This window comes from Solanum verrucosum, unplaced genomic scaffold, assembly GCF_900185275.1.
Source record: "Solanum verrucosum unplaced genomic scaffold, falcon-dt-bn FXZP01000238.1, whole genome shotgun sequence".
In the NCBI taxonomy this organism is placed as follows: Eukaryota; Viridiplantae; Streptophyta; class Magnoliopsida; order Solanales; family Solanaceae; genus Solanum; species Solanum verrucosum.
In genome coordinates, this window is record NW_026020630.1 from 2,055,487 (window position 1) to 2,080,678 (window position 25,192).

Here is a 25,192-nt window from a genome sequence, read left to right on the forward strand (position 1 = left end):
AGCACGGGCAACATTACCTAGTATAACGTATAAACCCGACCGACTATTTGGGTAAAGATCCCAACCTTTAATCCTCAATCTATAGACCATGTGTATTTTGGTTAGATTTTTTATTTTTTTTATTTTTGGTGTTTGATAGGAGGGCAAAAAGTAATTTTTCAAAATAAACATCTATTTTTAAACAACCAAAAAGCAATTCACATGACAATAAAGTTACAATTGCTTCAGCAAAAAAAGAAAGAAGTTACAATTGTGTATTACATTATCTCAAATAGTTGAAACAAACTCACAAGCTCTTACATGAACAACTACCTCAATAGCCTAACTGACAGACTGAGTTACATACATGAAAATTGCAGCAATGTTGTTGCTGCCCGGTTAGGCGTTTACAACAGCGTCCTGTTACACGACAACAATGTTTTCAGATAATCATATAGTGACTGTTCAAGCATAACACGAACACGAACACGTGCACGTAAAGAATTTGCAGATACTTGCAGTTAGATAGACGCCAGGAGCAAAGAGAACCTCAAGGAAATGTTGAAGTTGCATGAAATGAAGAACACGAGAGAAAGAGCTCGCTATAGTGTTGCATATTTCTCGGCTATCCTATTGATTTGGATCGTATTCCTGAAAGCCGTTCTTGAATCTCTCAACCATTTTAGTTTCTTCTTCTTTACCAACCTTACAATTTCGCCAATCAGCTCTATCTGCTATATTCAACAAGCCTGCTAAAACCTGTGGGATATTCATGCAATGTTACGTCTGTTACTAAAGCGAAATTATAGCTGTTAAGACATATTTTACATAAAAAAGGATGCAAACTAAGCGTTTATCACCTCTCAAAGATTTTAGCTAAATGATACAGTACTAGATAAAGGTGGACACATCTTACCTCCCGACCAAATTGAGCTGGGAATTTTTCATTCTCCTCAATAACATGTGACAAAATATCACCTCCAGGAACTTCAACATAAAATAAGCTGCAACTTCTGTCGAACTGTGTCCGCAATGCTTGTCTTCCTTCTGCAGTAAAAAGAAAGCACCAACATGTCATCACTTAGACTGAATTGCTCTCACGCAAGACAATCTGATAGTTAAAACGCAAAACAATGAAAGCACCCGTGGAGTATATTCAAATCCATGAGGTTTTCTCCACAACCATGCTTACCCACATTTCCAATTAGCAGAGACTAGGACAAGAAAAGAATTTAATGAGGAAATCAGAGGTTTAGAATTTAGCATCTGTGCTGCTACCTAGTATAACAATGGTTAGAATTATCGGTTGAGTAGAACTTGCAAGATAGGTCTACATAATGTAGGAGTAACCTATGCACCCAAATGTGCTGGGCATATATAAATATGGTAAATTATCAAAAGAAATTGTTCACATCCAAAGCTTCTCAAGAAAATGATATTCAGTTTTATAGTCTCTTTTTTTTTTTTTTTTTTTTTTTTTGGTTTTGGTATTAAGACAGTGGTGGAGATAACAACCTTCCTAGGGTACTCTTGATGCAGGTGCCATGCTCGTAAGGACATTTGAAGAAACTACTCATTTCAGTCTGTATACATTACCAGGAAATTAAAGGATAACGACAAGTAGCTAAGGCTGAGGCATGAATAACAACTGAGCTGTTTTTTCCACATTATTTTTTCTACCTTTACCATTTTTCTTTCTATTATCTGGTTGGGGAATGTGGCAGGGACTCAGGGTTTCATACAATAAAGTGAACATACCTTTAACCATAGTAAGCTTGAATCCCAATTTGTCAGCAGCCAAGTTAAAAATATCTCGAACCGCAGATGCCCTGGACGAGGGAATAGGAACAACCTACAATAGACACAAGGAGTGGAGGTTAAGATAATGGTAAATAAGCAATAATAAAGAAGAAAAAGTAATGGATTAAAGAACTGTGACATGAGACAATTACACAATTGTGCATAATATTATTAATGTTAAAAAAAGAGATTGATCTATTAAGACGAGGCAGCTGCAGTTTGATCCAGGGGTACAATCAAATGCATACTTCTAAAAGGTGCACTTAAGGCTCTGCTTTTTGGATGTCTTTATTGTAAGCCCTGCATGACGAGTGTCAATCATGTTTGATCCCTGTTTGAATCTTTCTTCTCAGCCACAGTTTAGGTAAACCATACTGAAGTTTTAACAAGCTTCTACAAACTGAACATTTTTTTTTCCCCGATTAAATATTTTATTCTTACATATTTCTTTGATTTGATCTCTCACTCGTAATTTGAATATAAATCCTGTCAGGCAAATGCTTTGTGCTTATTCAGAGTTCCTAAGGCTAGAAATCACAAATAGAACATGTTGGAGCTGCTACATAAAACCTTTTTCCACAAGTACAAAACATGTAGAGTAAGGTATGTTTACAAACCAATTTTTAAGGACAGAATGGTGGTATAGACATATCCTCTTTTTTTTTTAATAATATGCAGCACAGGAATACAGGAATACATTCATAGCAATACATGAATGTAAATTTTTCCATACCTGAAGATTGGCATGACTTCCTCGCTTAAATACCCACTCAAAGAAAACTGCTTCCTTCCCTTGCTTTTTGAAGTAAGCTTTGAAGCTGCTTTGAAGTCGTTCCAGTTCCTTCTCACATTCCAGTGGCAGAGATAACGTATTGGGTGTATGTTCAATTGGCATAATTAGCACATGATCAGGTGTTAAAGGTCCTTTAGCAAGTGCACAGTAGTAATATTCTCCGACACTAGTGATGAGATGTGACTCAACGTTCGGGCTTGACAAACAAAACCAGCATTCTTTTGACCTGAAAAACAGTTAAAGTTACCACAAAGCTTATACAAAAGAAAGGGAGCACTAATGAAGATCACAAGCCAGTAAATATTGACACTGCAACGTCATCAAGAAAAATCAAGTAGTTCGATAAATATTAACCTGTTAGAGCTTGCTGCCCTAGATGCTGATCTGTCACCTTCTTCCTGCAAACTGTGCTTGAAGTTGCAATCAGGACCTTTTTCACATTTTCCCTTGTTGAGAAAGTCAAAACACACACCTCTTGAGTATTGTTCCGAAGCTTCTTCATCATGTCTAAATTGGCACTGGTTTCCTCTTGGACAAGAGCCAGAAGAGACAAATTTAAAGCAGAGTCTGTCACCACCACCATCTCCATGTTTCTGCTTTTTCTTGGATACATCATACCTCCAATACTGTGACTCAGAAGTACTATCACCGGGCCTCTTTGTCGCTCCATCGGGTGGGGATGCTTTGTCAACATTTGTATACGGACATAAAGTAGTGTTTGGTGGCTTTGCACTAAGCTCAGTTTTTGACATTGTTGATGCTGGAGTGGGGGATATCGCATGAATGAATTTCTGCAAAGAACTCATGCATAAAATGAGGATTCAAAATGATATAAGGGCTGAGGTAGACCTAAAATCACGTGGAGAGAAGTTGTCGTTTAAAAACCAAGAAATAGATGCAGACTTAGCTAAGAAGATATGTTCTGCATTTTTCAGCAGAGAAGTCTTTCATTTTAGTTATAAACTTGTATGCCATTTAAAAGAAGTGTGAAGTTCAGGAAATTTCTAGCTTTGCTCTAATTCACTTTATATCTTATAATGGCGTTTCAAGAATTGAAAACTAGATCAGAATTCATCAGAAAAATGAATAGATTTAAGAGTTTCTATGGCATTTTGAGTATATATAATCATTATTACCGTTCAACAATAACTACGTGGCATATTTATTTTGGTGGTGATGGTGTGGGCCCTGGGGGGGGGGGGGGATGTTGAGGACAAAGTGTGGGTTAAAGGGCGACAGCCACCGAAATTAGAGAAAGTAAATAATGTTTGATTAAACATTCTCGATTTGTGATAGAACTGCTTAAGATGGTACTTTTACAAATACTTGCAGGAAACTTAACTCAAATGTCGGCTGTAGTACCTGTTTATCTTTGTTTCCAACAGGAGCTAAGCCCAAAAAGCGAGTTGCGTGTAGAGCATCAATGTTAGCATATGGTTCACGATCAAAGTATACACCTACAGTTCCTGCAACATGATACCTACCAGTAAAACAAATTCAGTTGGGGAAAAATTCATATCTGTGGATTTATTGGACAACAATGTACAATTTCAGTTCTGGTTCGTTAAAATGAAAAATGAACTAGAAAGCAACAGAAAATTCCTGACTGCAATAGCATTTCTTTTAAAATAGCAGGATTACAAAATAGCCATTTGAACAGATACTTCCTTCACATGAACAGAACATTGTGGATTCTCTGAAAGGCAAGAATATATTTATTGAAATTTTACTTAGTTTTTCAGATTGACATCCAGTAAGCAGTGCTAAATGCAAATTCCCACTGCTTAATTTTATTTTAGGTGAAGCCTAAGTATATCAAGGACAAACATTTCCACTGCGAAATGGAACTCTTGTAAAAGATTACCAGTTCAACCACCAGATAAAGAAGATCAGTGACACATATCAGCTCAAATTAACTATGAAATGGCAGTCTGCAGTCCAATCGAGGTGTGATGAAGCTTGCACTATTAATGACTAAGAAGAATAAGCTGAATATAAAGACAGCGAGTGGAAGCATATAGATGTACAAACAATAAGTTTTGTAGTACAAAATTAAAATGAAAAATTCCACATAGTTGGCTCCAAATTTTGAGGAGTTCAAATTTTCTTCTCCAAAGGTTGAGAAGGAATGTTCAAAATGAAGCTCAAGAGCAAAGGACTTGTTTGCCCATGACACCAACTCAACAAGTGAACTGTATTTTGAAAAATATGATCACTCACCGAGGCTTAATCTCAGTTACCAACTCTGACACTGTGGGATCACTCCCAGATGAATCAGAAATTTCTACAAGAGCTTTTGATGTCGTTCCATTTGTTACTCCACTGGGCCACTCATTAGTGTTTTTTGATTAAGGAAATCAAAGAGATTGTATAGAGTACTTGCAATAGGGGGGTGAAGAAAATGACAAAGATCAATATAAAACCAAAGGATATGTCAGAAAGATGTCTACTGTTCCTGGATCCTCTGCTAAAGCCCTCAAAGCATCAACATCATCTTGACTATATGTTCCAAATTGAGTTCCACTTGGAGTTCGCCTACCAGATAAGTATGCCACAGATAACCCTAAACATGAGTACAGTATATCAGCTATCATATCCAACAAAAAATATTATTGTTGAGTCATGCACCTCTCCATATAAGAAAACAGTACTTCGATACGGAGACATAATATGAAACCCTAATCTCTTGCAGTCTCACTATTCCAATAACATGAGCTTAGACACTCCCTGTTTGGTGAGATTCTATTCTCACAAAGCAAATTAACCAATCAATAGGATGAACCTTCCAAAATCAGGGTAAACCCCAGGGTTATCGTGGACTGGATGCAGTTATTAAGATATAACATTGAATACGACAATAATAACCAATAACATCAATTGGACAACCAACTGCACCTCAATCCCCAATGAATTGAGAAAACAAACTAGCCAATTAAGCAAAAAAGGCACACAACTTCACGAAATTAAGATAAATTGTTTGATGTTTGGAATTTGGATGTTCTCACATTTTATTTTCTTTTGGATATGTAAAATTGCACGGTGCTTAGATACTCTCATGAAAAGTTCCAGTTTTCAAATCATAGACACCGGCATCTCACAATGTATAACTTGGAAATGGTGCAATTGTCCACTATCTTTAATTCAATACACAGAGGCGAATCCAGGATTTTAAGAAAACGGGTGCATCATTGCTTAAAGATAATATCAAAAAAATTATAATAACAATAACTAAGTGAGCAATACATAAAAATTACATTACCACAAAAAATATCATCAGTTTACAATTGTACTCGACGAGACTTCATATTTTGAAAACGATTTATAATAGCATCATTACTTACATTTTCAAATATCTTCCGCTCTATCTTACAAACTAAACATCCATTCAAAAATTCTTCACCAATGCTATTCAACTTAATTAGTCACAAATTTAACTAGCAAATTTAAAATAAAATAAGAGAATCGCATATCTTTCACAATAAAAAATAAGGGAATCACACCCTTGAAAGTTCAAATAAAATAGAGGAATCACAATCTTTACAAATCTAACTAAAATAGAGAAATCACACCCCTTTCACATTTAACAATAAGAAAATCACACATTCATAATAAAAAGAGGACTTATGCCTCTTTTGCAATCACATAGAAGAGGAATCACACCCTTTTCACATTTAAAAAAAATAAGGGAATCACACCCCTTTCACATATAAAAAAAAAAGGGAATCACACCCCTTTCACATTAAAAAAAAAGGAATCACACCCTTCAAAATTGATAATATAATATGAAACACATTCCCTACAAGTTACATTCGCAAAATATGTAAGTTTGAGATAATCAATTCTTTAGCTATTGATGATTTCCTATTATAAGTAATGACAAGATTTTTTTATATGAAAACCCTAAAATTTAAGTGATATATATATATATATTTATTTATCTTGTTAGTTTGTTTATTAAAAAGAGAAATCATAAACTAAAATTACCTTAAACTTTGACAATGATGATTTATCTAAATTCTTGACTTGAAGTTGGAGACTTGAAACTTCTTTTTTGTGTGGAAAATAGAAAACAAATTTGAAGAGAGGGAAAATGTGGAAAATAGAAAACAAATTTGAAGAGAGGAAAAATATTGTTGGAACTTGGAAAGTGTGTGGGAAGGAAACTTTTGAAGTCTTTTGACTTTTAAACTTTCAGAATTTAGCTTTTTCTTTCTTTTTTTTTAATGAAAAATGTGTTTTTAGTTAATAAAAATAAATTGAAGCGAATTGAAGCTGCCTGGGATCGAACCTGCGACCTGTCAGTTGAAATCTTGCAGTGGTACCAGTGAACCATCCAGCTATTTTGAGAATGGGTTCAACAAGTTTTAATTTAATATATTCTTTAATAATTATAGAAGTAATATATCGAGTTTAGTCGGATGACCACGGGTTCGGGTGACCCAAAATTAGTACATAAATTCGCCCCTGTCAATACAACATTGGGTTAATAATTTAGCAACATATAGTCCATTTGGCTTCTGTAAGCAATGACATAGGCTTTTGTTCAATACCACAGAGTGGTAGGAGACAATACAACCCTTTTTTTACCAACTACTATAGAGAATTTTAGCCGATAGTTTTAAAGACTTAACAGCTTTCAATATATCTGAGCCAAGATTTCATTCTTGCTACATGTGTGAACTGCTAGACCAAACAGTACAAGTTAGAACAAGGAAATGATAAACTGCATTAAACAAAGTCATTTGGAAAAAGTTGCACCCATCTGCTTTGCCCAACAACTTTAAATATTATCCAAATGCTCCCCTCTCTATCCCTATCCACCAAGGCAGATTAAAAATTGTGGGTGTGTGTACAAGCCACCATTCTTTGGTAGCAACAAATACGAACTTTGTGTAACATACATCTTTTAAGCATGTATGGATGAGGCTTAACTATAATGAAGCCGGAAAAGACCATATGGAGACCAGGGTTTATATCCCAGAAAAACAAGAGCAAGTTGATTTCATTCCACCTGTCTAAGCCTTGGGTAAAGCTATGTGAAATTGCATTAGTGGCAGGAGCAGGCACCAGGTGAAATAGTAGAGGTGTGCATAAACTGGCTTGTCCAGCCAATAGACATTTCCAACTATACACACACCTCCCCTAGTAGAGTAGATGCAGACAACACCCCAGGGTGTGGCCTATTGGTTAACAAAGTAGGCTGAACCATGAGGTCTCAGGTTAAAATTCTAGCTGAGGGAAAAATGGGAAGTGTTTTTTCCGCGAGAGAGCTCAAGCTTGCCAGGACACCACAATTATGAAGAAAAAAAAGTGGATGCAGACACATAAACTTCTAAGCAGCCCGTTCAGTCCTTACACTAAGTCTTTCACTTTCATTAAGCAAATTGGAATAAAAAGATAAACGAGGTGATGGTTAATGTCTTACCATGAAGGCTAAACTTCCCACTTCCTTTCAACCAGTACAAATTGTCACAGACTCTTAAACCCTCCATCTTAAACCCTTTGTTACTCGGGTCCTTCAATGCTTCTGGCAATATTTTTGGGGACCCTGCACCATAATCACCAATGAAATAGGTCGGTATCGGAATCTTGGAACGCCCCTCAATGTAGCCATTGAATTCCTCAATCCCCTCAACCGAATCAGGAAAAAATTGGCCTACGCAAAGAAGAGCATCAAATGGACCAGCTGCCTTGTTCACCTGAAAGAGTTCAAGTTCAGCTCTAAACTACAACAACATAACCAATGTAGTCCCACAAGGTGGAGTCTGGGGAGGGTAGAATGTATGTAGACCTTACCCCTACCTCAGAAGTAGAGAGGTTGGTCCTGATAGACCCTCGACTCAAGAAATGAACAGTCCCAAGCCGTCCAAAAAGAAGTAATGTAAGTGAAAGCATTCTAAGCAGTTACTACAACAAAATAATACGATCATCAATATACAAAAAAAAAAAAAAACAGAAGCATCAGGAATCGAAGGGCTAGAAACTACGACTACTGGGATGGACAGATAGCGAGACAAAACACTACTATATACTAACCTTTTCGCCTAATTTGTTCCTCCATGACCTTCTATCTATCAAAGGGCAAGAAACTATGACTACTAAGATGGACGGCTAGCTTGACAACACACTACTATATACTAACCTTCTAGCCTCGTTTGTATTCTCCACAACCTCCTATCTATCCAAGGGCAAGAAACTACGACTTCTAAGATGGACAGATAGCTTGACAACACACTACTATCTACTAACCTTCTAGCCTAATTTGTGTCTTCCTCACCTCTTATCTATAGAAGAGCAAGAAACTACAACTAATAGGATGGATGGATTGCGAGACAACACACTACTATCTGCTACACATCATATTCGAATGAGAAATCAAAATATCTTGCCATGGAGTCCGTGGAATGGAGAGAGACCAAGAACCTTTTATTTCATCTGTAAAGACCCATGTGTACTTACAATATGCTAAGTTCCATATATATACACAATGTACAAACTATAATAAACTGACACTAAGTATACTAGAATTGATATTTTCCAATAGCTTCTAAGTATCAACACTATCTACTAACCTTCTAGCTCTAATCTGAAATCGCACAACCTCAACTCTCAACTGAGTAATCGCAGCATATCTCAGCTCTAAACTAAGTAATCGGGTACTTACACACAATACCAAATCCAGAATTTAAAGTCAGCAAACTATCTAGAGCATAATTTAAATTTAATAGTTACTCTTAAAGGTGCTTAGCATTACTCCCATAGTATTTTCAAAGTTATGTGTTCTATTTGTAGCATTTTCGTGGATTTAAAACATAAATTACTTCTCCGTATCAAAAGTATTGGATTCAAATGAACTCGGGACCAATACTGTGCATCCGCCTCTGTAAAACTATCTATTTTATGAATACATACATATTATATATGAAAGTAGAGAAGACGACGAACCGAAGAAACGCGTTTGAATAGCTGATTGAGACGGCCGAGTACATCACCACAGAGGAGAATTTTGAGAGGAGCCATAAGCTGAGAGCTTGTGAGAGAGCTTACAGTGAGAAAGAAGAAGAAAAGAAAAGAGTGAATCGGGTATTGGGCCAAATCCTACAATGGGTTTTCAGGCCCAATATGTAACAATTTAGTGTTATAACCAATTTTTGCCTTGATATTTGAGGTGTACTTTTGGCCAGAGTGTATAAAAATAGGTTAAATAATGTGTATTGCTAATAGTGATATTAATTATTTTGAAATTATTTATCATGAACTTTTTGATTGGGGTGTACTAAAAATAACATTCATAAAAATACCATCCACAAATATAGTGTGAATGATTTAGAAATTTTTTTCAGGACAATTATATTTTTAATCATTCATTAAAAATTATTACATTGTAAATATCATGATTTGACATATATTAGTTATATAAAACATAATACCTCCTTTTGTTTAACAGTTGACCTATTTTTCTTTTTAGTCTGTTCAAGAAAGAATGATCATTTTTCTTTTGATATACTTTAATTTCAGTTTTTCCCGATGACATATTTAAGATTCTAGAATTAAAGAATATTTTGATATATTTGACTAATTTTAATTTAGGATCACAAAATTTAATTTTTTTTCTTTATTTTCTTAAACTTCAGTGACAAGTTAAACTAGATTATTATTTTTTAAACAGAGAAAATATCAAATAAAGTGAATATTAGTTATACTTATACATCTATTGAAAAAGATATACTTCCAAATAAGATATTTATAGTATACAATTCCAAGATAAATTTATAATGTCAATCAAACTCGATATAAGTTTTATCTCAAACTTAATCTCAAAATATACAATTATAATCTCGAGATAATTTAGTTCGGCACCTAATGACACATTTTAAGGCTAAAACCTAAAAGTTGGCCATCGAACCCTCGCTAGCGCAGTATCCATATTTTTGTTCATAAGAAGATATCTTTTTTTTTAGGAATTAAGCTATGGATGGTTGCTTGAGGATTCACAATACAGTTTCTACTACAATTACAAGCCCAGTTTTTTCGAAAAAGTCTGCAAATTTCAGAGTTTTCACTGTTAAATGCTCTTCAGATGGTGCACTTTCTGGTTAGTTTTTTTTTCTTTTGGTGTATCATATGATTATATCTGAATTCATTTGTGTTTTGTTGTTGTTATTCAACTGTTTAAGTGTGTAAATTATAGGCGGAATTATGATTTGAAGCTTATGAGTTCGCATTTAGTTTATTTAGTGGTAGATTAGCCATGTTTCATTGGTGAAGATTGAAAAAAAGGTAGCTTTTGTTTAGTGAAAAATAATATCTAGAGTTGTTTTTGGCTTTTTTGTGAGTACTTTGGAGTGGAAAAAGGTGAAAAACACCTTCTTTTTTAATGTTGTTTTTCAAAATTTTGAAAATTTCAGAATTTTATGGCTAAACGTGTTTAATTGGAGTACAACTCTGGAATGAAGTGAAAAAATTTCATGGTGAAATGCTCCTAAGTTACAAGCCCATGTTCCAAAGCTTGGCAACTAGGCATTGGAAGTTGTTGGCCTTAACTCAGCTTATATTGTAGAGAAAGCTGGGCTACTTTACTTATCAGTTTCATGGGGCTTTAATTTGTTTGTATTCCATTAAACCACTACTTTAGTCACACAAAGAGGATGAAATAAGATTTTGTTGTAATTTTCTGGGTTTCGACATTTGCTTCTTTTTTGTTTCTCCATAAGCTGAGACATATTTAGTCCCATCTCAATTTTGGTATGATACAAATTTGTGTTATCTTTCCATTTTTCAGTTCAGTACTTTTAAGTTTTCTTTATAAGTTCAAGGACCTTTTATTCTTATTTGAAATTAACAGCGTATATTAGAACTTTGAATGATTTAAATATTGCTGCAGGAGCTGCAGGTGTGGCTGAAAGACCTTGGAAGGTAGCAGATGCTAGACTTGTCCTCGAGGATGGTTCCATTTGGAAGGCAAAATCATTTGGTGCTCGTGGAACCCAAGTTGGAGAAGTGGTTTTTAATACCTCTTTAACTGGGTAACACAATTTTTTTTGCTTGCTTATTTTATGACTACATATCTTCTTAAAAGGATACGTTATGTACGAAATTATCTTTAGCTTTCGATCTTACCCAATTTAGGTGGTAGTCAGAGCATTCATAATGAACTAGTACAGAACTATTATCGGCTTGTTTCATCATCATTTTCCCCAAACATTTATTTAATTTTGAAATTTGGTCGTATAAACTTCCATTTATGCTGATCTATGCTCAATGATTTCAGTAAAGGTATCGTTATCTCAAGTTTGCGTAAAACTATTAAATAACATTTGGCTTTCGTTCAAGCAATTCCCCAGCACTCCCTCTTCCCCAGAAAAAAAGTCCAAGCATGTAGTGATTTCTACTTAAGTGGGTGTTTTATCAGGTGGAAGTAGGATTTAAGTATTCTTTGTTCTTTGCATTCTTTAAATGATTTCATTACCTCCTTCTTTTATCTATGACTCGTGAAGATTCCTGAAGAAATACTATGAGATGTTCTCAGGAAGTAAACTAATTCCTTTTCTTGATAACCTCTTCCCTAGAAAATGAATACATGAAAGCTCATTTCCAATATGAAGAAAATCCCCTTCTGTTATTATTTTTTTTGGTAATAAAAATGATGTTCAAATTAAGTCGTGCATATCTTGATTATTCTCCACCATTACTTCATAGAGTTATTCAGAGAATGCAGAAAAGAACAATTATTCTGTTCTCTACTTTCAACTCTTTCTACTTGACACTTTTTTCTTCTGAGTGTCTATTTACAAGCTGCTATTTATATTTCCTGATATTACAGGTATCAGGAGATAATTACAGATCCCAGTTATGCGGGCCAGTTTGTCTTGATGACTAACCCTCATATCGGGAATACTGGGGTCAATTTTGGTGCGTTTAGCGTGTGTTTCATGACAGATTGTTATTTTTGTATGAATAATCTTTTGTGACTGTTTTGGAATTTCTCTGCTCAGGCGATGAAGAATCGATGCAGTGCTTTCTTGCAGGATTAGTCATTAGAAGCTTAAGTATCAGGTTTGGTCGCTATGCCCTGCTTTCCAAATGAGGCTTTAAACGGTATTATGATCATAGTTTAAATTGTTGTATATTTCTCTCAGCACCTCAAATTGGAGATGCAAAGAGACACTTGGTGACTATTTGGCTGAAAGGAACATCATGGGTATATGTAAGTCCTATGTGTGTCCTATACAAGACCACTTGTCATTTCCATGTCAAATTATGGAATTTAAATTCTCTGATATTAGCCACTCTACCATGCAATAGATGATGTTGACACTCGAGCAATTACACGAAGATTGAGAGAAGACGGTAGCCTCATTGGAGTATTGAGCACAGAAAATTCAAAAAGTGACGAAGAACTTCTTGAAATGTCCCGTACATGGGACATTGTGGGTAAGTTTTACCAGCCCTGTATCTTCCTTATTTTGGGAAACAATTTTTCTTTTAAAATTGTAAAGATATGACACTTGGGCCTAACTCAACCCCAAAAGCTAGCTCATGAGGGGAAGTTTGTCCAAGACCATATTAGGAGACCAAATTCCCATCCCTCTACCGATGTGGGACATCTTAACACTCCTCCGCACACCCAGACCTCAATTGGAGCGTGAACACTTCTAAATGGGAGCCCATCATCGGTGAACAACAAATTGGGATGGGTTTGTCAAAGGCACGCTTAATCCCTGAAGCGAGGTGCAAAACATATTGAGCGCTTCGCCTTGCTTTATGTGTGCTTCAGTGCCTTCATCCAGGCTCTAAGGCATACTTTTCCTTGTCAATGAGCGTAATCCTGAAGATGTACACTACACAATTGATATTTCACTTTTATCGTATCTTTTTTTCAATTACTTTGTCTATATATTTGCTATTCATGCTTATGATTGGTAATCTTGGCTACACATACATATTTCTATTTTTTTTCTCCATTTGCGCCTCTTTTTAATAAAGCCCACACTTTATTTGTGCTTAAAGCCCCAAAGGACCTTAAGAGTTTTTTGCGCTTTTTGCTTTTGATAACACTGGTATTACGTTGTGTAGGTGTGGATCTAATCAGTGGTGTTTCATGCAAATCTCCTTACGAATGGATTGATAGAACTGCCTCAGATTGGGAGTTTAATGATAATGGAAGAAATAAAGAAACTTACAATGTCAGTATTGTTAGAGTTTATTAGATTCTGGAAAAGAACATTGTTTCTTGTGAGCAAACTAATTCTTTTTTCCCCGACATTGGATGAAGGTCGTTGCATATGATTTTGGAATCAAGCATAATATACTTCGGCGCTTAGCATCCTACGGCTGTAAAATCACTGTTGTTCCTTCAACATGGCCAGCATCTGAAACTCTGAAGATGAAACCTGATGGAGTTCTTTTCAGCAATGGGCCAGGAGATCCCTCTGCAGTTCCCTATGCAGTCGAAGCAGTAAAAGAAATTATTGGAAAAATTCCTATTTTTGGCATTTGTATGGGTCACCAGTTGCTTGGTCAAGCATTGGGGGGTAAAACATTCAAAATGAAATTCGGCCATCATGGAGGAAACCATCCAGTTCGAAACCTTCGAAATGGCTGTGTTGAGATCAGTGCCCAGGTATGTGCCATAGAAAACTCTAGCTTGATTGCTTCTGGTCGATTTCCAAACTTTCTGTACAATTACACCTTAGTTCATCAACGTGTACATCCCTTTGAGTACTACATTCATTGCATAATGATGGTGGTCTACGTTTTTAGTTTAAATTAGAGCTGTTTGTACTTCAGATTTGTAGCGTGGATGACCTTAGATAGGAGGTTATGGAGGAACGGATTAGGGTAGAAGGTTAGTAGGTAGGAGTGCATTGTCTTGCCGTCCATCTATACTGGTAATTGTAGTATCACTCTTGTAGTTTCTTGTCCTTCAATTTTTGTTGATATTTGTTGTTTCTTGTACTTCCATTACTTCCTTTCTCAGACTGCCTTAGACTGTTTTTTCTTGATCCGAGGGTCTATCAGAGACAACCTTTCTACCTTTGAGGTAGGGGTAAGGTCTGCATACACTCTACCCTCCTCAGACCCTATTTTGTGGGACTACATTGGGCACCTGTTATTGTATTTTTACAGTCTTGATGACTTTCCATTTGCAGAATCACAACTATGCTGTTGACCCCAAGTCTCTTCCAGAGGGTGTAGAGGTGACTCATGTAAATTTAAATGATGGAAGTTGTGCTGGTCTTGCCTCATCTAAAATGAAGCTGATGTCACTTCAATACCATCCCGAGGCATCTCCAGGACCTCATGATTCAGATATTGGTAAACATATCCTAACTCGTTCCTCCTCGTATGCAACAAACCTCGGACACTTGTTTCAGTGGTTGTCTGTCTTTAGCTGTAAACTTTCAATGAATATTGCTGTCTATTATGAGGATTTGACGAAGACGATAAGTACAATCTTGAGAATATTGATGTCACATGACCAGTCTAGGATTCTGCTGTCTTGTCAATCTTCATCAAACAAATTCTGCTGTCTTATGTCAATTAAAGTATTTCTAGCTGGTCTTGTGTTTCATGATAGTTCTCGATTATTTCAGTTTCTATCGGTATTTTTGAGACAAATAGAAAGATAAAGGGTCGAGTGAATCAAAATTTGCTTGAACATGAATGCAGCTACTTGAATCAAAACTGATTATATCCTTTCTTTATCTGGGCAGTGTTTGGAGAGTTTATACAACTTATGAACCAAGAAAAAGTGAAGGCATAAGCCACAATTGTGCAGAGGCTGAAGCAATAACTGGTAAGATCTATTTCGAAGGAACCACATTTTGATAATCACAATTTCATCGCGGACTTGCCATCAACAAGTCATTGCAATTCGTCATTCTGCACCTCTTTCTTGCCATAAATTAAGTCAGAGCAATCTATCGTGCTGCGCCTCTTCTCTGCAATTATATATATGTATGGTACTCTCTGTTCTGGTACTTGTAACAATACACTTGTTTGTTAGGTGTAACTGGTACTTTGGAACAAGTTAATGAATACTTATGTGTTCTCCATGCTATTCTGTATAAGGGTTTGTTGGAGCTTCTGTGCATAACGAATTGAAGTCGAAAATGGATCAAGGTAGCTTGCCTTCCAAGTCGATAGGTGAAGGGCTGAAGGATTAATAATATTTATAAGTTAATTTGACAATCATACCTTGAATCTAGGTTATTCTTTTTGGACGTAAACACCAATCACATATTCAGTGTAGTTCCTCAAGTGGGATTTCAGTAAGGCAGGGTGTACTTAGACTTTATTCCTATTTTTGTTGGGCAGGAAGATTGTTTTCGATAAATCTTAGGTTCAAGATGTGTAATCAAAGAAGGATTAGAAGCAAAATAGCGATAATAAAATAGCAAGATAAACAAAGTAAATGAAGCAACATGTTTTAATAAAAACTGAAAAATAAGATGTGTCATGAATACCAAAAAATGTTTGCTTATCCTACTTAAAAGTATGATAACACTCGGTTATTTACTACTTAATCTTCAAATAACATACTTTCGTATTCAGAATCATGTCTTCAATAAGCTGGAGATATGTCATGTCTTGTTTAATCACATCCTCTATCTCTTATAAAACTTGTTATAGTCAACCTTCCACATCTTCTCTTCACATATCCAAACAATCTCAATTTCGCTTCCTTCATCTTGTCAACTACGAGGCCACTTCTGTAAAGCTTTGTTCCTAATTTTCATTTTTTCTACATAAAGTCCCCATTGAACTTAGACCTTATTTTGAAGTAGACACTTAAAGTTTGCGGAAGTTCTATTATCCCACTAAACTACTTTCTATCAAACTAAATATGTCATTTTGACCCGCCTCTGCACCTGTTGATATATTTAGTTTAATGGGGACTTTATATATTTTCTCTTTCTAATATGTCCACACATTCATCTGAATATTCTCATCTCCGCTATCTTCATCTTCTAAAGGTGTGCATTCATTTTTTTTGACATAAAAATATATATTTTAGGTTAAAAGGAGGAATCTGTGAATGTAAAAAGTGAAGACAGGATAAAGACAAGCAGCCACAAAGGTTAAAAGGGCAAAGATTTGGCTACTTGTTAAACTCTTTATTTAGATTTTAGCAGCCTTTTTGCCTTTCATACATTTCAACTTTTTGCCCTCCATATTCCAGGCATAATCATTAATCTAGACTCACATTTGTTTAATCCATTCTTTTAACTTTTATAATCATCTAGTATTTGAAATTCATCCGTTTATTCATTCCACTGCATAGTAATAATATGAAAAAGGATGGTCCAAACTCCAATGTATTAAACATTTCACGTTCACGTAAAATTTGGAAAAAGATCGCACCCTTAAAGAATGTATCAATATGATGTTGATAGCTTATTCTGATGTTGGTTGATTGCACAACTCAAATTCGTGACCCATAAATCACAGTGAAATTAAAACTTAAGCCACATGAGCTTCTCCAAACAAAACTAAAAAGAAAAAGGAAAAAATAAAAAATAAATGAACAAACATAAAGTGCCCAAAAGAAAAAGATAATAAAAGCATTTGATTCATCATAGTTGCCTCGTGTGAAAGATCTAGTTGTCATAATTCTAAATTTTATTTGCAGAAAAGTGAACATTAATCATCCTATACACGTTCTTCGTTGAAATATTATATGATGTACAGAAATTAAATAATATTCACTATTATAATTGTATATTTAATTTTGCACACCTTTAATATAACTGAATAAAATTTCCACACTTTCACTAAATTTGGGAGGGGGTGTTGGACATGTACTTGAGAGAAAATATTTCATTTGAAACATTTAATTAGTGCAACCAAAAAGGTGAAACAATATAATGATCTTATATCAATCAAAGTAAAAAATATTGATATGGAGAAAGTTAATGCTAATTAAGTCATTGCTTGAACAAGTGAATTATAATATAAATAATATCTATACCGTTTGTTTTACTTGTTCATTATAATAAAAATAAATGTTCAGTACTTTTACTTGACGAATATAAAAAGTTAAAAGAGATAATTTACCATTGTATATCTATTTTATTCTTAGTATTAAGTATCATTCATTTCCTAACATTTGAATAATTTATAATAATTAGGAGGTGATATATCAACATTATTATTTTACCTATTTTATCATATTTATCAAAAAAAAAAAACTTGACATATTATAACTAAGTGGTAGCTAAAAAGCTTTACATCATCTAATTTATCTTTCAAAACACCAAAAATAAAATAAAATAAAAATACATCAACTCAAACAATTAAAAACTTGACTATTTCTAGACAACCCCCCTCCCCCCTACCCCTATGCTTGTTTTTAACAACTCTGATGTCCGAGCCGGCTATTACATATATATCGACTGATTTCACGAGATATCTGCCGCCTCTCCCCTCCCCTATGCTTATATACTACCATTTATTGGTGAAAAGCTAATTAAAAATTCTTTGTCCTGGTGATAGAATCATCTTTGGATCAAATAGATCTTTTCTTTGTTGAAAAATATTCCATTTTTTACCAAAATGTTTGATCCAATCCTCTTTTGTCTTGTAATGTGGAAGATATTGCTTTATATTGAGGCCAACTTTATCACAATAATTTAATATTTCTTCATTTTGATTATCCAAAATCTTGCATTCTTTATATCCACTTGAAGAATGTAAAAGTCCCACACAATAAAATGTCTCCTCTTCTGGTATCATTGTTGACATCCTATCATCCCATCTGCATTTTCAAAAATAAATAAATTAAAACAGAGAAATATTATATATATTAACTAATCTTCTTAATATAAATATAGAGCTATAGAACAAAGTTACTGAATTTAATTAATAAACTCGTAACTTTTATTACGCTTCCCCCAATAAATATATTAAACTCTACCACTCCCTCATATTCAATATATATGTAACACACTTTTTTCTTAGTCAGCTCAAAAAGAATGACCGACACATCTATATATTTAGTAACAATTTAACTTTAAAACGTCCATTTTACCTTTAAACAGATAATTTATAACCACACAAACATCTATGATTAATGTCTTACAATTTTTCTTAAACTCTATATCAAAATTCAAATCAAACAACATCACATAAATTGAGACAAAATGAGTGCTACTCCATCTATCCACTTTTAATTGTCATGTTGCGCTTTTCGAAAGTCAATTTGACTAATGTTCAAAGCTAAATTAGATTATAGATATTCAAAAACTATACGAAAAGTATTATAAATTCCATTTCTTCGCATATCAATATGTTGAAAAAATATATCTAAATGTTAGTCAAAGTTATTATCGTTTGACTCTAAAAAAGAAAACTATACCAATTAAAAGTGGACGAAGGTAATAGTATATTATAACTATATTATTACTTATGTCTATATTAAAAGGGTGTGTGTGGGTGGTGGGGTGGGGGGGGGGGTGAAAAGACAGTTTTAAAGAGTACCTTTTCCTACTTGTTGGGTAGACAAGTATGGGTCCAGTTGTCTTGTTTTGTCTGAGGATTATGTCCACAAAAACAGCAGCATGAAAATGCATGATAGAAGACTTTGGTACAAACAAATTGAGCCATGGATGTGGAACATCCCACTTTCCTTTTGATTGTAACTCTAATTCCCCACTTCTAACTCTATTCAAAAATTCCACAAAACTCACATCTTTCTTGAACATAAATCCACCTAAATACTTCAATCCTTTTACCAACTTCTTCAACTCCTGTACATCGTCAAAAAATTACAATGTATATGTAAAGTCAGCCTCATATATATAGTAGATATTGAACCTTCTTAGTAAAATAACATGTTAAAATACATTGATAGTGTCAAAATCAATGCACACGACTTATAAGTTATATGATGCACTTTGACTGGATATATGTGTGGTTGTATATCATCTAGAAAAGTGAATCACGTAAATTAAAACAGAAGTATGCATGATACATACATACCTCATCAATTGTATTAGCATTTTGGTCATCATAGTACTTCACTATTTCCAAGCAATACATAATTTTATTTTTGGATAATAATGAAGCAATTTCGGTTTGATTGGAAGGTGAAAAAAATGAAGATCTCCAATTATTTAGAGAGCTTTGTTCCATCATTAGAGAGCCTTCAACATAATCCAATCCATTATGATGAATTGAAATAAGATGTTCTTGATCTTTTGTGAATTTTGAGAAATCATCATACAACATTCTCACCCATTTCACCTACAAGAGAAAAAAATCATAATTATATAATTGCATATGTAAGAAATAGAAGTAAAAAATCATTAAACTAATACTTATCTGTTCTATTTTATGTAACACGCTTTATTTTTTAATATATTTAAAAAAATGACATATTTTAATAATTAGAAACAATTTGACTCAAATAAGTGTATTTTATTTAGAGGCTCGATCAGTACCAACTAGGTTCCTCGAATGGATCTCTTAGTTGTTCGAAAGCAATATATTTATAAGACGTATCCAGAAAAACATACAAGTAAACACCATATAAAGATGGTGACTAGGATTCACCGACTCTAAAAGTCTTTTTCCTCTTCATAAATTTCGTGCTCAATCAAATACCGTCATACTTACTCTTGTTGGTGCTTTATCCAAGACAATTCTTGCTCTTGTTATTATTCCAAACTGTCCTAAACCTCCTAAAACTCCAAAAAACAATTCTGAATTCATATCTTTGGAGCAAGTCACTAATTCCCCTTTACCTGCAACCAAACATGAGTCAACACAACAAAAATACTAATAATAAAATAAAAAAATCATAAATTAATTGTATTATCATATATTAGCATGCATCACCTAAAAATATATTATTATTATTATTCCCCAAATTAATTATGTGATTTAAGGAAATTAATATATAAAGTATGGTTTTGGTCATGCATGCACTAGTAAATTACCATGTATATATAAAGCTGCCACTTGCAATTAATTAAGTATAGATAAATTTTTCTATTATAAAAAAAAAGTTAGATTTTTGTGATATATTTATTTTAGTATAACGTGAAAAATCTTATCTACAAGATCTTCCAGGTGGAAAAAGAGACATTACAACCTATGAAATAGATACTAGACACATACTTTTACATATTAAAAGAAAAAAAAATTATGAACTTTTTTCTAAAAGAATCTTATATTAGTTAGGCCCCAAACATGATATATTTCTTACCTTAACTAATATATTGATAGTGACTATCTCCCCCCTTTTTTTTTTGGTACTTACACACTTTCCATGAAAATACCCAATAAAATAATAATAATAATACTAGAAAGACCTTTTATCTTTATGTGACCCATATGAATATATGAAATATCAATATAGTTTTCTATTATATTGGAAGAGTGAGTAAGAATCGAGACTTTTACTGATACCCTTAAGGTGTTTAGTATAGAGGAAAATAAAGTATAATGAGATTTTACCTGTGATAACATCCATCTCATGAACGTTACTTATTTGAGGACCATATCGGAAAGTTTGACCACTAATTCCAGCATTAGAGAGAGTACCACCAACGGTTAGGTACAAATAATCTGTCCACGAAACAGGTGCTAGGCCATACTCTAGGGTGCTACGAAGAACATCAATCCATAATTGTTCACCTCCAACATCCGCGTAAAACCCTAAACCCGAATCCCAAGAAACCCTAACACCACAATTCTCATTATTATTAATATTATTATTTAAAGAACTCATTTCCACAATTACCCCATTTTTTGCCATGGCTTGTCCCCTAATGGAATGTCCATGACCTTTGGCTGCTACATGAAAAGGGACAGAAAGGTCATGAGAAAATTGAATGAGGTCAATTATGTCATTAACACAAGAAGGATAAAGAACAGCAGCTGGTAATATTTCTTGAATAATTTTTCCAAAATCTTTGGAAGATTCTTTAATAGCATGAGCATTTGTGCTAAGTTTTGATGAAATATTAAGTGAAAGAATTTCATAAGGAATTGAAGGATTCCATGGATTTAACTTTCCTAAAATGGACATTAAATGACTAATAATAAAGAAAATAATAAGATTATAACCATAGGATAAAAAAAACTTAGCCATAATAGAAGGAAGAAAAAAAAGGAAATTATTAGAAGTAGGTGATTTTTGGTGAAGAGAAAAGAGAGTGATATGAGGACATATATAGAGGGGAAATAATATAATAATAATAATAATATTTGCATGCAAAAAAGTACAAACAAAAAAAATATATATATATTTTTTTTGATATAGTGGTAGTACAAGATTTAGAAGATCTTGGAAAAATAATATTACACATGGGGTGGGGTGGGGTGGCGTGGGGTGGAGTGGGGGGAAGGGGTTAGAAAATTGTGAGCAAGATATATTAAAGGACAAAAGATTTTTGTGATTATTGCTCCTTTGCCTTTATGTTCCAAAAAACGTCACAACTTTCTCATGGGATGGATAAACACCTCTTTCATGTTGTTCATAGTATTGTCATTATATGATTAATCAAAGATTTTTTAATTATTCGATACGCAAGATCTTTGATTGATGTATGTGTCAGAATAAGGTTGATAAATGGTACGTAGTTATTTGGAGCTTTCTCGCTTAAAGGAAATAGGAAATGTGTTTCATCTTTCACTATTTCATCGATCATTTGTTGTCTTCCTTAACAAGTTCTTGAGCCTCCTTTGTGTCACCTTGTCATAGAAGTCGTTGGGATAAGGCTTGCAGGTGCGATCATGAATAGAACTAGATCGAAATATAAGAGAATCTGATAACTATTATGAATATAGAGGAATGGGGCATTTTTCTCGTTACCATTCCAAAATTTAATGTTTATACCAAATCATTTAAATTTATTATAGCAAAGTGATTAAGATAATGAGGGGAATTAATGCACGTGATGCTAATTAATTAAGCTTTGTTAATTGTTAAAACTTATGTAAATACATGTCAATGAATATAAATTTATTATTATTATTTTGTTTGGATCTATTTAAGTTAATCGTGTTTCAACATTATACTTGTGTGGAAATAATACCAAACATCTAGCATCTAGCATTTATTATCAGTATTGTACTCTTGAGTTTACTTAGTTTTTGTTTCACATATAGGAACGATATAGTCATAATTAATAGGGGTGTGTTCGATACGGAAGAAAATATTTTCGAAAAATAATTTCTCAAGTTTTACGAGTGACATTTAATATTTGATTATATCCTTCCAACCTATATTGCCTCATACCCACCACCCCTATATCCCCAACTGCATATCTATAGTATTTGTTTAAATTATATACGAAAATACGGAATTATCAACAATTTTTTACATGTCTAGACAAAAGGTATTAAAAAGGAAGAAAGAAAAGGAGTGTTTAGGATAATATTTTCTGTTTACTTACTCATTATTAGAAACATAAGTTTTTTCTAACAGGAATCAATGAAAAAATTATGTTATAAAATATGATTTTTTTTTCTCTATTTCCACTAAATAAGTTCACCGAAAAAATACATGATAGAAAACAGATTTCCACTAATATATTGTATATAGCCATTGCACATATTTTTTTCTCTGATTCAATTAAAATATCCGTGACAATGACAACTAAACATTTTTCATTGAAAAAATTAAACTAAAAATTACTAGTGGCCAATTTTATTTTTTTAAATCTAGTTATTTTCTTGATTTTTTTTTCATGAAAAACATTGTTTCCTTCCTACCATACACACCCTAGGCCTAGGTATGCACATATGAACAGTAATTTCCAAAACTATACACTCAATATCTTATGAAATCTTCAAGTATCTTTGATTTAATTGGATAAGAAAATAATAAGATTTGGAAATAAAAAGAATCTTCAAATAAAAAGTTGACACACTAGAGAAGGGAAATGTATTGGAAAGTTGAAAGAAACATCAATATGATTTTCCTTCTTCATATTAAGATCTTTTTTTTCTTCAATGTAAGATCTTATTTGTAGGTATTTGATGTAACATATGAATATGAAAAGTCAATTCCATGCAACTATAATTACCACCAATATTCTTGTCAATTTCAATGTAGATTTCATCACTTTCAATTGATCCTATCTTTTACTTCCTTTTTTTTAAAAATAAAATAAAATAAAATTTACCACTACACAATAGCCCTAGCGGTCTTTTATTAATAGTAAAAAAACCTAAATTTCACAGTAAGAATAAGTAAAATTAAGGAAAAATTACTTAAATACACAACTTATTTTATCATATTCTTTAAAAATTTCTACAATTTAAAAAAAATACAAAAAAAATCATTTTCCTTTATTAGAAACATCATTCTTACACGATGTATCGCGATGCGATATATCGGGACATGTGTGTCTAGTATCAATAAAGGTAATATAGCGAGACGTGATGTATCGGGACGTTGAGCGATTTATCAAGACATGTGTGTCTTGTATCAACAAAAGTAATGTATCGAGACACGATGTATCGGGACGTTGAGTGATGTATCCGAAATTCTTAAATTTTAAGGGATTTTTGTAATTTAAAAAAGAGTTGGGATATGATGTAATTAGCTCTTAATACTACGAGAATTGTGTAATTTTTATAACAATTAAAGGGGTGCTAGGCGTTATCCGATCAATCCTAGTGAGATAATGAATCTTTGCTAATTAATAACCATGGAGAAAATAAGAGTTAGAGAGCACTAGATGGTCTATATCATACACTTTTCTTCTTACAATTTTCCTTCTGAATATTTTAATTTCATGTGCATGCATGTTCTAGATTTATTTTCACAGTACTATTGTATAACATGATCTAAAGATTCTTTTTTGGGAAAATGAAAAAAAATTATAAGAAAATGTTAAATCACAATCATGTTCAAGCTGAAACCATAAATCATTTTTTTCCTACTTATTTTCCACCAAATCAAGTCACTATAAAAATGCATGGTGAAAAATAGATTCTCACTACAATAGTGGGAAAATATCTATGGGATCAGAATAGCTCTAAACATTTTAGTGGGAAAATAATAATTTTTAAATGGTGATTCAATTTCCATTCGTAGTAGATTCAGAGGTGAAATCAGTATTACGGAACTTAGTTTATCTGAACCAAATATTTTCGACATATAATATGGACAGGAACTTGCTAATTGGAACAAATAGTTGATATGAATTAGCACTATACCATTTTATAAACTTTAAAAATTGAATAGATAGAACTTAAATTCTAAATCAACATAGATCGAAACTAATAATTCATTATATGTTATAATGAGCTTGTAGTTCTCCTTGCTTTAAATTAGTTCATAATTTCACACTTGAATTGTTTCAATCTACCATAAGGAAAAAGATTTGCCAAAATAAAATTTAAAAAAAACAAGTGAATCCAAATAAGATCCTAACGATTTGAATATGGTCTCTTGTTTTTACAAGTCTAGCTAGAGTCTTTGATAAGACAAGCTAGGCAAGCATCTAAGAACTATGAATTAAGGCAGCACGGATTCAAAATTTAAATTTAACGAGTTTAATATTTAAAGTTTTTACTTTTTAATATCGACGACCTGATCATACATACATTTGAAAATATGGGTTCCAAATTAGATTATTTTGTTAAATTTTTGAATTTTTT

The 25,192-nt window shown here is 33.2% G+C and overlaps 4 protein-coding genes across 6 annotated transcripts; 1 reads left to right on the forward strand and 3 right to left on the reverse strand.

Moving 5' to 3' along the window:
* Nucleotides 1–308: 308 nt before the first annotated feature.
* LOC125811658 (zinc finger CCCH domain-containing protein 59-like) lies at nt 309–9,609 on the reverse strand. 3 transcript variants are annotated; one of them, XR_007441929.1, is made up of 10 exons: nt 9,518–9,609; nt 7,998–8,271; nt 4,793–5,135; nt 3,935–4,052; nt 2,927–3,363; nt 2,513–2,798; nt 1,738–1,831; nt 896–1,026; nt 529–738; nt 309–399 (listed from the first exon to the last, which is right to left on the reverse strand). XR_007441929.1 is itself a non-coding variant. In XM_049491182.1 (9 exons), the coding sequence occupies exons 5-9, from the start codon at nt 3,322–3,324 to the stop codon at nt 610–612; spliced, it is 1,038 nt and encodes a 345-aa protein (XP_049347139.1). In that variant the 5' UTR covers nt 3,325–3,363; nt 3,935–4,038; nt 4,793–5,135; nt 7,998–8,271; nt 9,518–9,609; the 3' UTR covers nt 465–609. The 3 variants fall into 3 exon arrangements, 2 of the variants coding, with proteins under 2 accessions (XP_049347139.1, XP_049347138.1); XM_049491182.1 differs by lacking the exon at nt 309–399 and having other exon boundaries at nt 465–738; nt 3,935–4,038; XM_049491181.1 differs by lacking the exon at nt 309–399 and having other exon boundaries at nt 465–738.
* LOC125811888 (zinc finger CCCH domain-containing protein 64-like) lies at nt 3,875–9,592 on the reverse strand. Its single transcript, XM_049491440.1, has 5 exons — nt 9,518–9,592; nt 7,998–8,271; nt 4,996–5,135; nt 4,793–4,902; nt 3,875–4,052 (listed from the first exon to the last, which is right to left on the reverse strand). Exons 1-5 carry the CDS (start codon nt 9,590–9,592, stop codon nt 3,875–3,877), a joined length of 777 nt encoding a protein of 258 aa, XP_049347397.1.
* Nucleotides 9,610–10,529: 920 nt separating the features above from the next.
* LOC125811640 (carbamoyl-phosphate synthase small chain, chloroplastic-like) lies at nt 10,530–15,366 on the forward strand. Its single transcript, XM_049491164.1, has 10 exons — nt 10,530–10,667; nt 11,466–11,598; nt 12,396–12,484; nt 12,568–12,628; nt 12,712–12,779; nt 12,878–13,006; nt 13,649–13,758; nt 13,848–14,195; nt 14,725–14,890; nt 15,289–15,366. The coding sequence occupies exons 1-10, from the start codon at nt 10,544–10,546 to the stop codon at nt 15,336–15,338; spliced, it is 1,278 nt and encodes a 425-aa protein (XP_049347121.1). The 5' UTR covers nt 10,530–10,543; the 3' UTR covers nt 15,339–15,366.
* Nucleotides 15,367–17,815: 2,449 nt separating this feature from the next.
* On the reverse strand, nt 17,816–21,711 carry LOC125811957 (cytokinin dehydrogenase 3-like). The gene is made up of 5 exons (XM_049491505.1): nt 21,035–21,711; nt 20,192–20,319; nt 19,556–19,819; nt 19,055–19,323; nt 17,816–18,332 (listed from the first exon to the last, which is right to left on the reverse strand). Exons 1-5 carry the CDS (start codon nt 21,669–21,671, stop codon nt 18,041–18,043), a joined length of 1,590 nt encoding a protein of 529 aa, XP_049347462.1. The 5' UTR covers nt 21,672–21,711; the 3' UTR covers nt 17,816–18,040.
* Between the last annotated feature and the right edge of the window lie 3,481 nt (nt 21,712–25,192).

Bases quoted from the DNA above. Each gene is read 5' to 3' on its own strand.
- LOC125811658 (XM_049491182.1), bottom strand. From the start codon at position 3,324: ATGTCAAAAACTGAGCTTAGTGCAAAGCCACCAAACACTACTTTATGT. The intron at 1,832-2,512 runs GTATGGAAAAAT...TGTCTATTGTAG, and splicing joins GAAGTCATGCCAATCTTCAG to GTTGTTCCTATTCCCTCGTC. The intron at 1,027-1,737 runs GTATGTTCACTT...TTTTTACTGCAG, and splicing joins CAAGCTTACTATGGTTAAAG to AAGGAAGACAAGCATTGCGG.
- LOC125811888 (XM_049491440.1), bottom strand. From the start codon at position 9,592: ATGGCTCCTCTCAAAATTCTCCTCTGTGGTGATGTACTCGGCCGTCTC. The intron at 8,272-9,517 runs GTTCGTCGTCTT...GAACTCTTTCAG, and splicing joins TATTCAAACGCGTTTCTTCG to GTGAACAAGGCAGCTGGTCC. The intron at 5,136-7,997 runs GTAAGACATTAA...ACTCATGTTTAG, and splicing joins TGGGAAGTTTAGCCTTCATG to GGTTATCTGTGGCATACTTA.
- LOC125811640 (XM_049491164.1), top strand. From the start codon at position 10,544: ATGGATGGTTGCTTGAGGATTCACAATACAGTTTCTACTACAATTACA. The intron at 12,485-12,567 runs GTGCGTTTAGCG...TTCTCTGCTCAG, and splicing joins GAATACTGGGGTCAATTTTG to GCGATGAAGAATCGATGCAG. The intron at 13,007-13,648 runs GTAAGTTTTACC...TACGTTGTGTAG, and splicing joins CCGTACATGGGACATTGTGG to GTGTGGATCTAATCAGTGGT.
- LOC125811957 (XM_049491505.1), bottom strand. From the start codon at position 21,671: ATGGCTAAGTTTTTTTTATCCTATGGTTATAATCTTATTATTTTCTTT. The intron at 19,820-20,191 runs GTAAGTATGACG...TTTCTCTTGTAG, and splicing joins TGGATAAAGCACCAACAAGA to GTGAAATGGGTGAGAATGTT. The intron at 19,324-19,555 runs GTATGTATGTAT...GACGATGTACAG, and splicing joins ATGCTAATACAATTGATGAG to GAGTTGAAGAAGTTGGTAAA.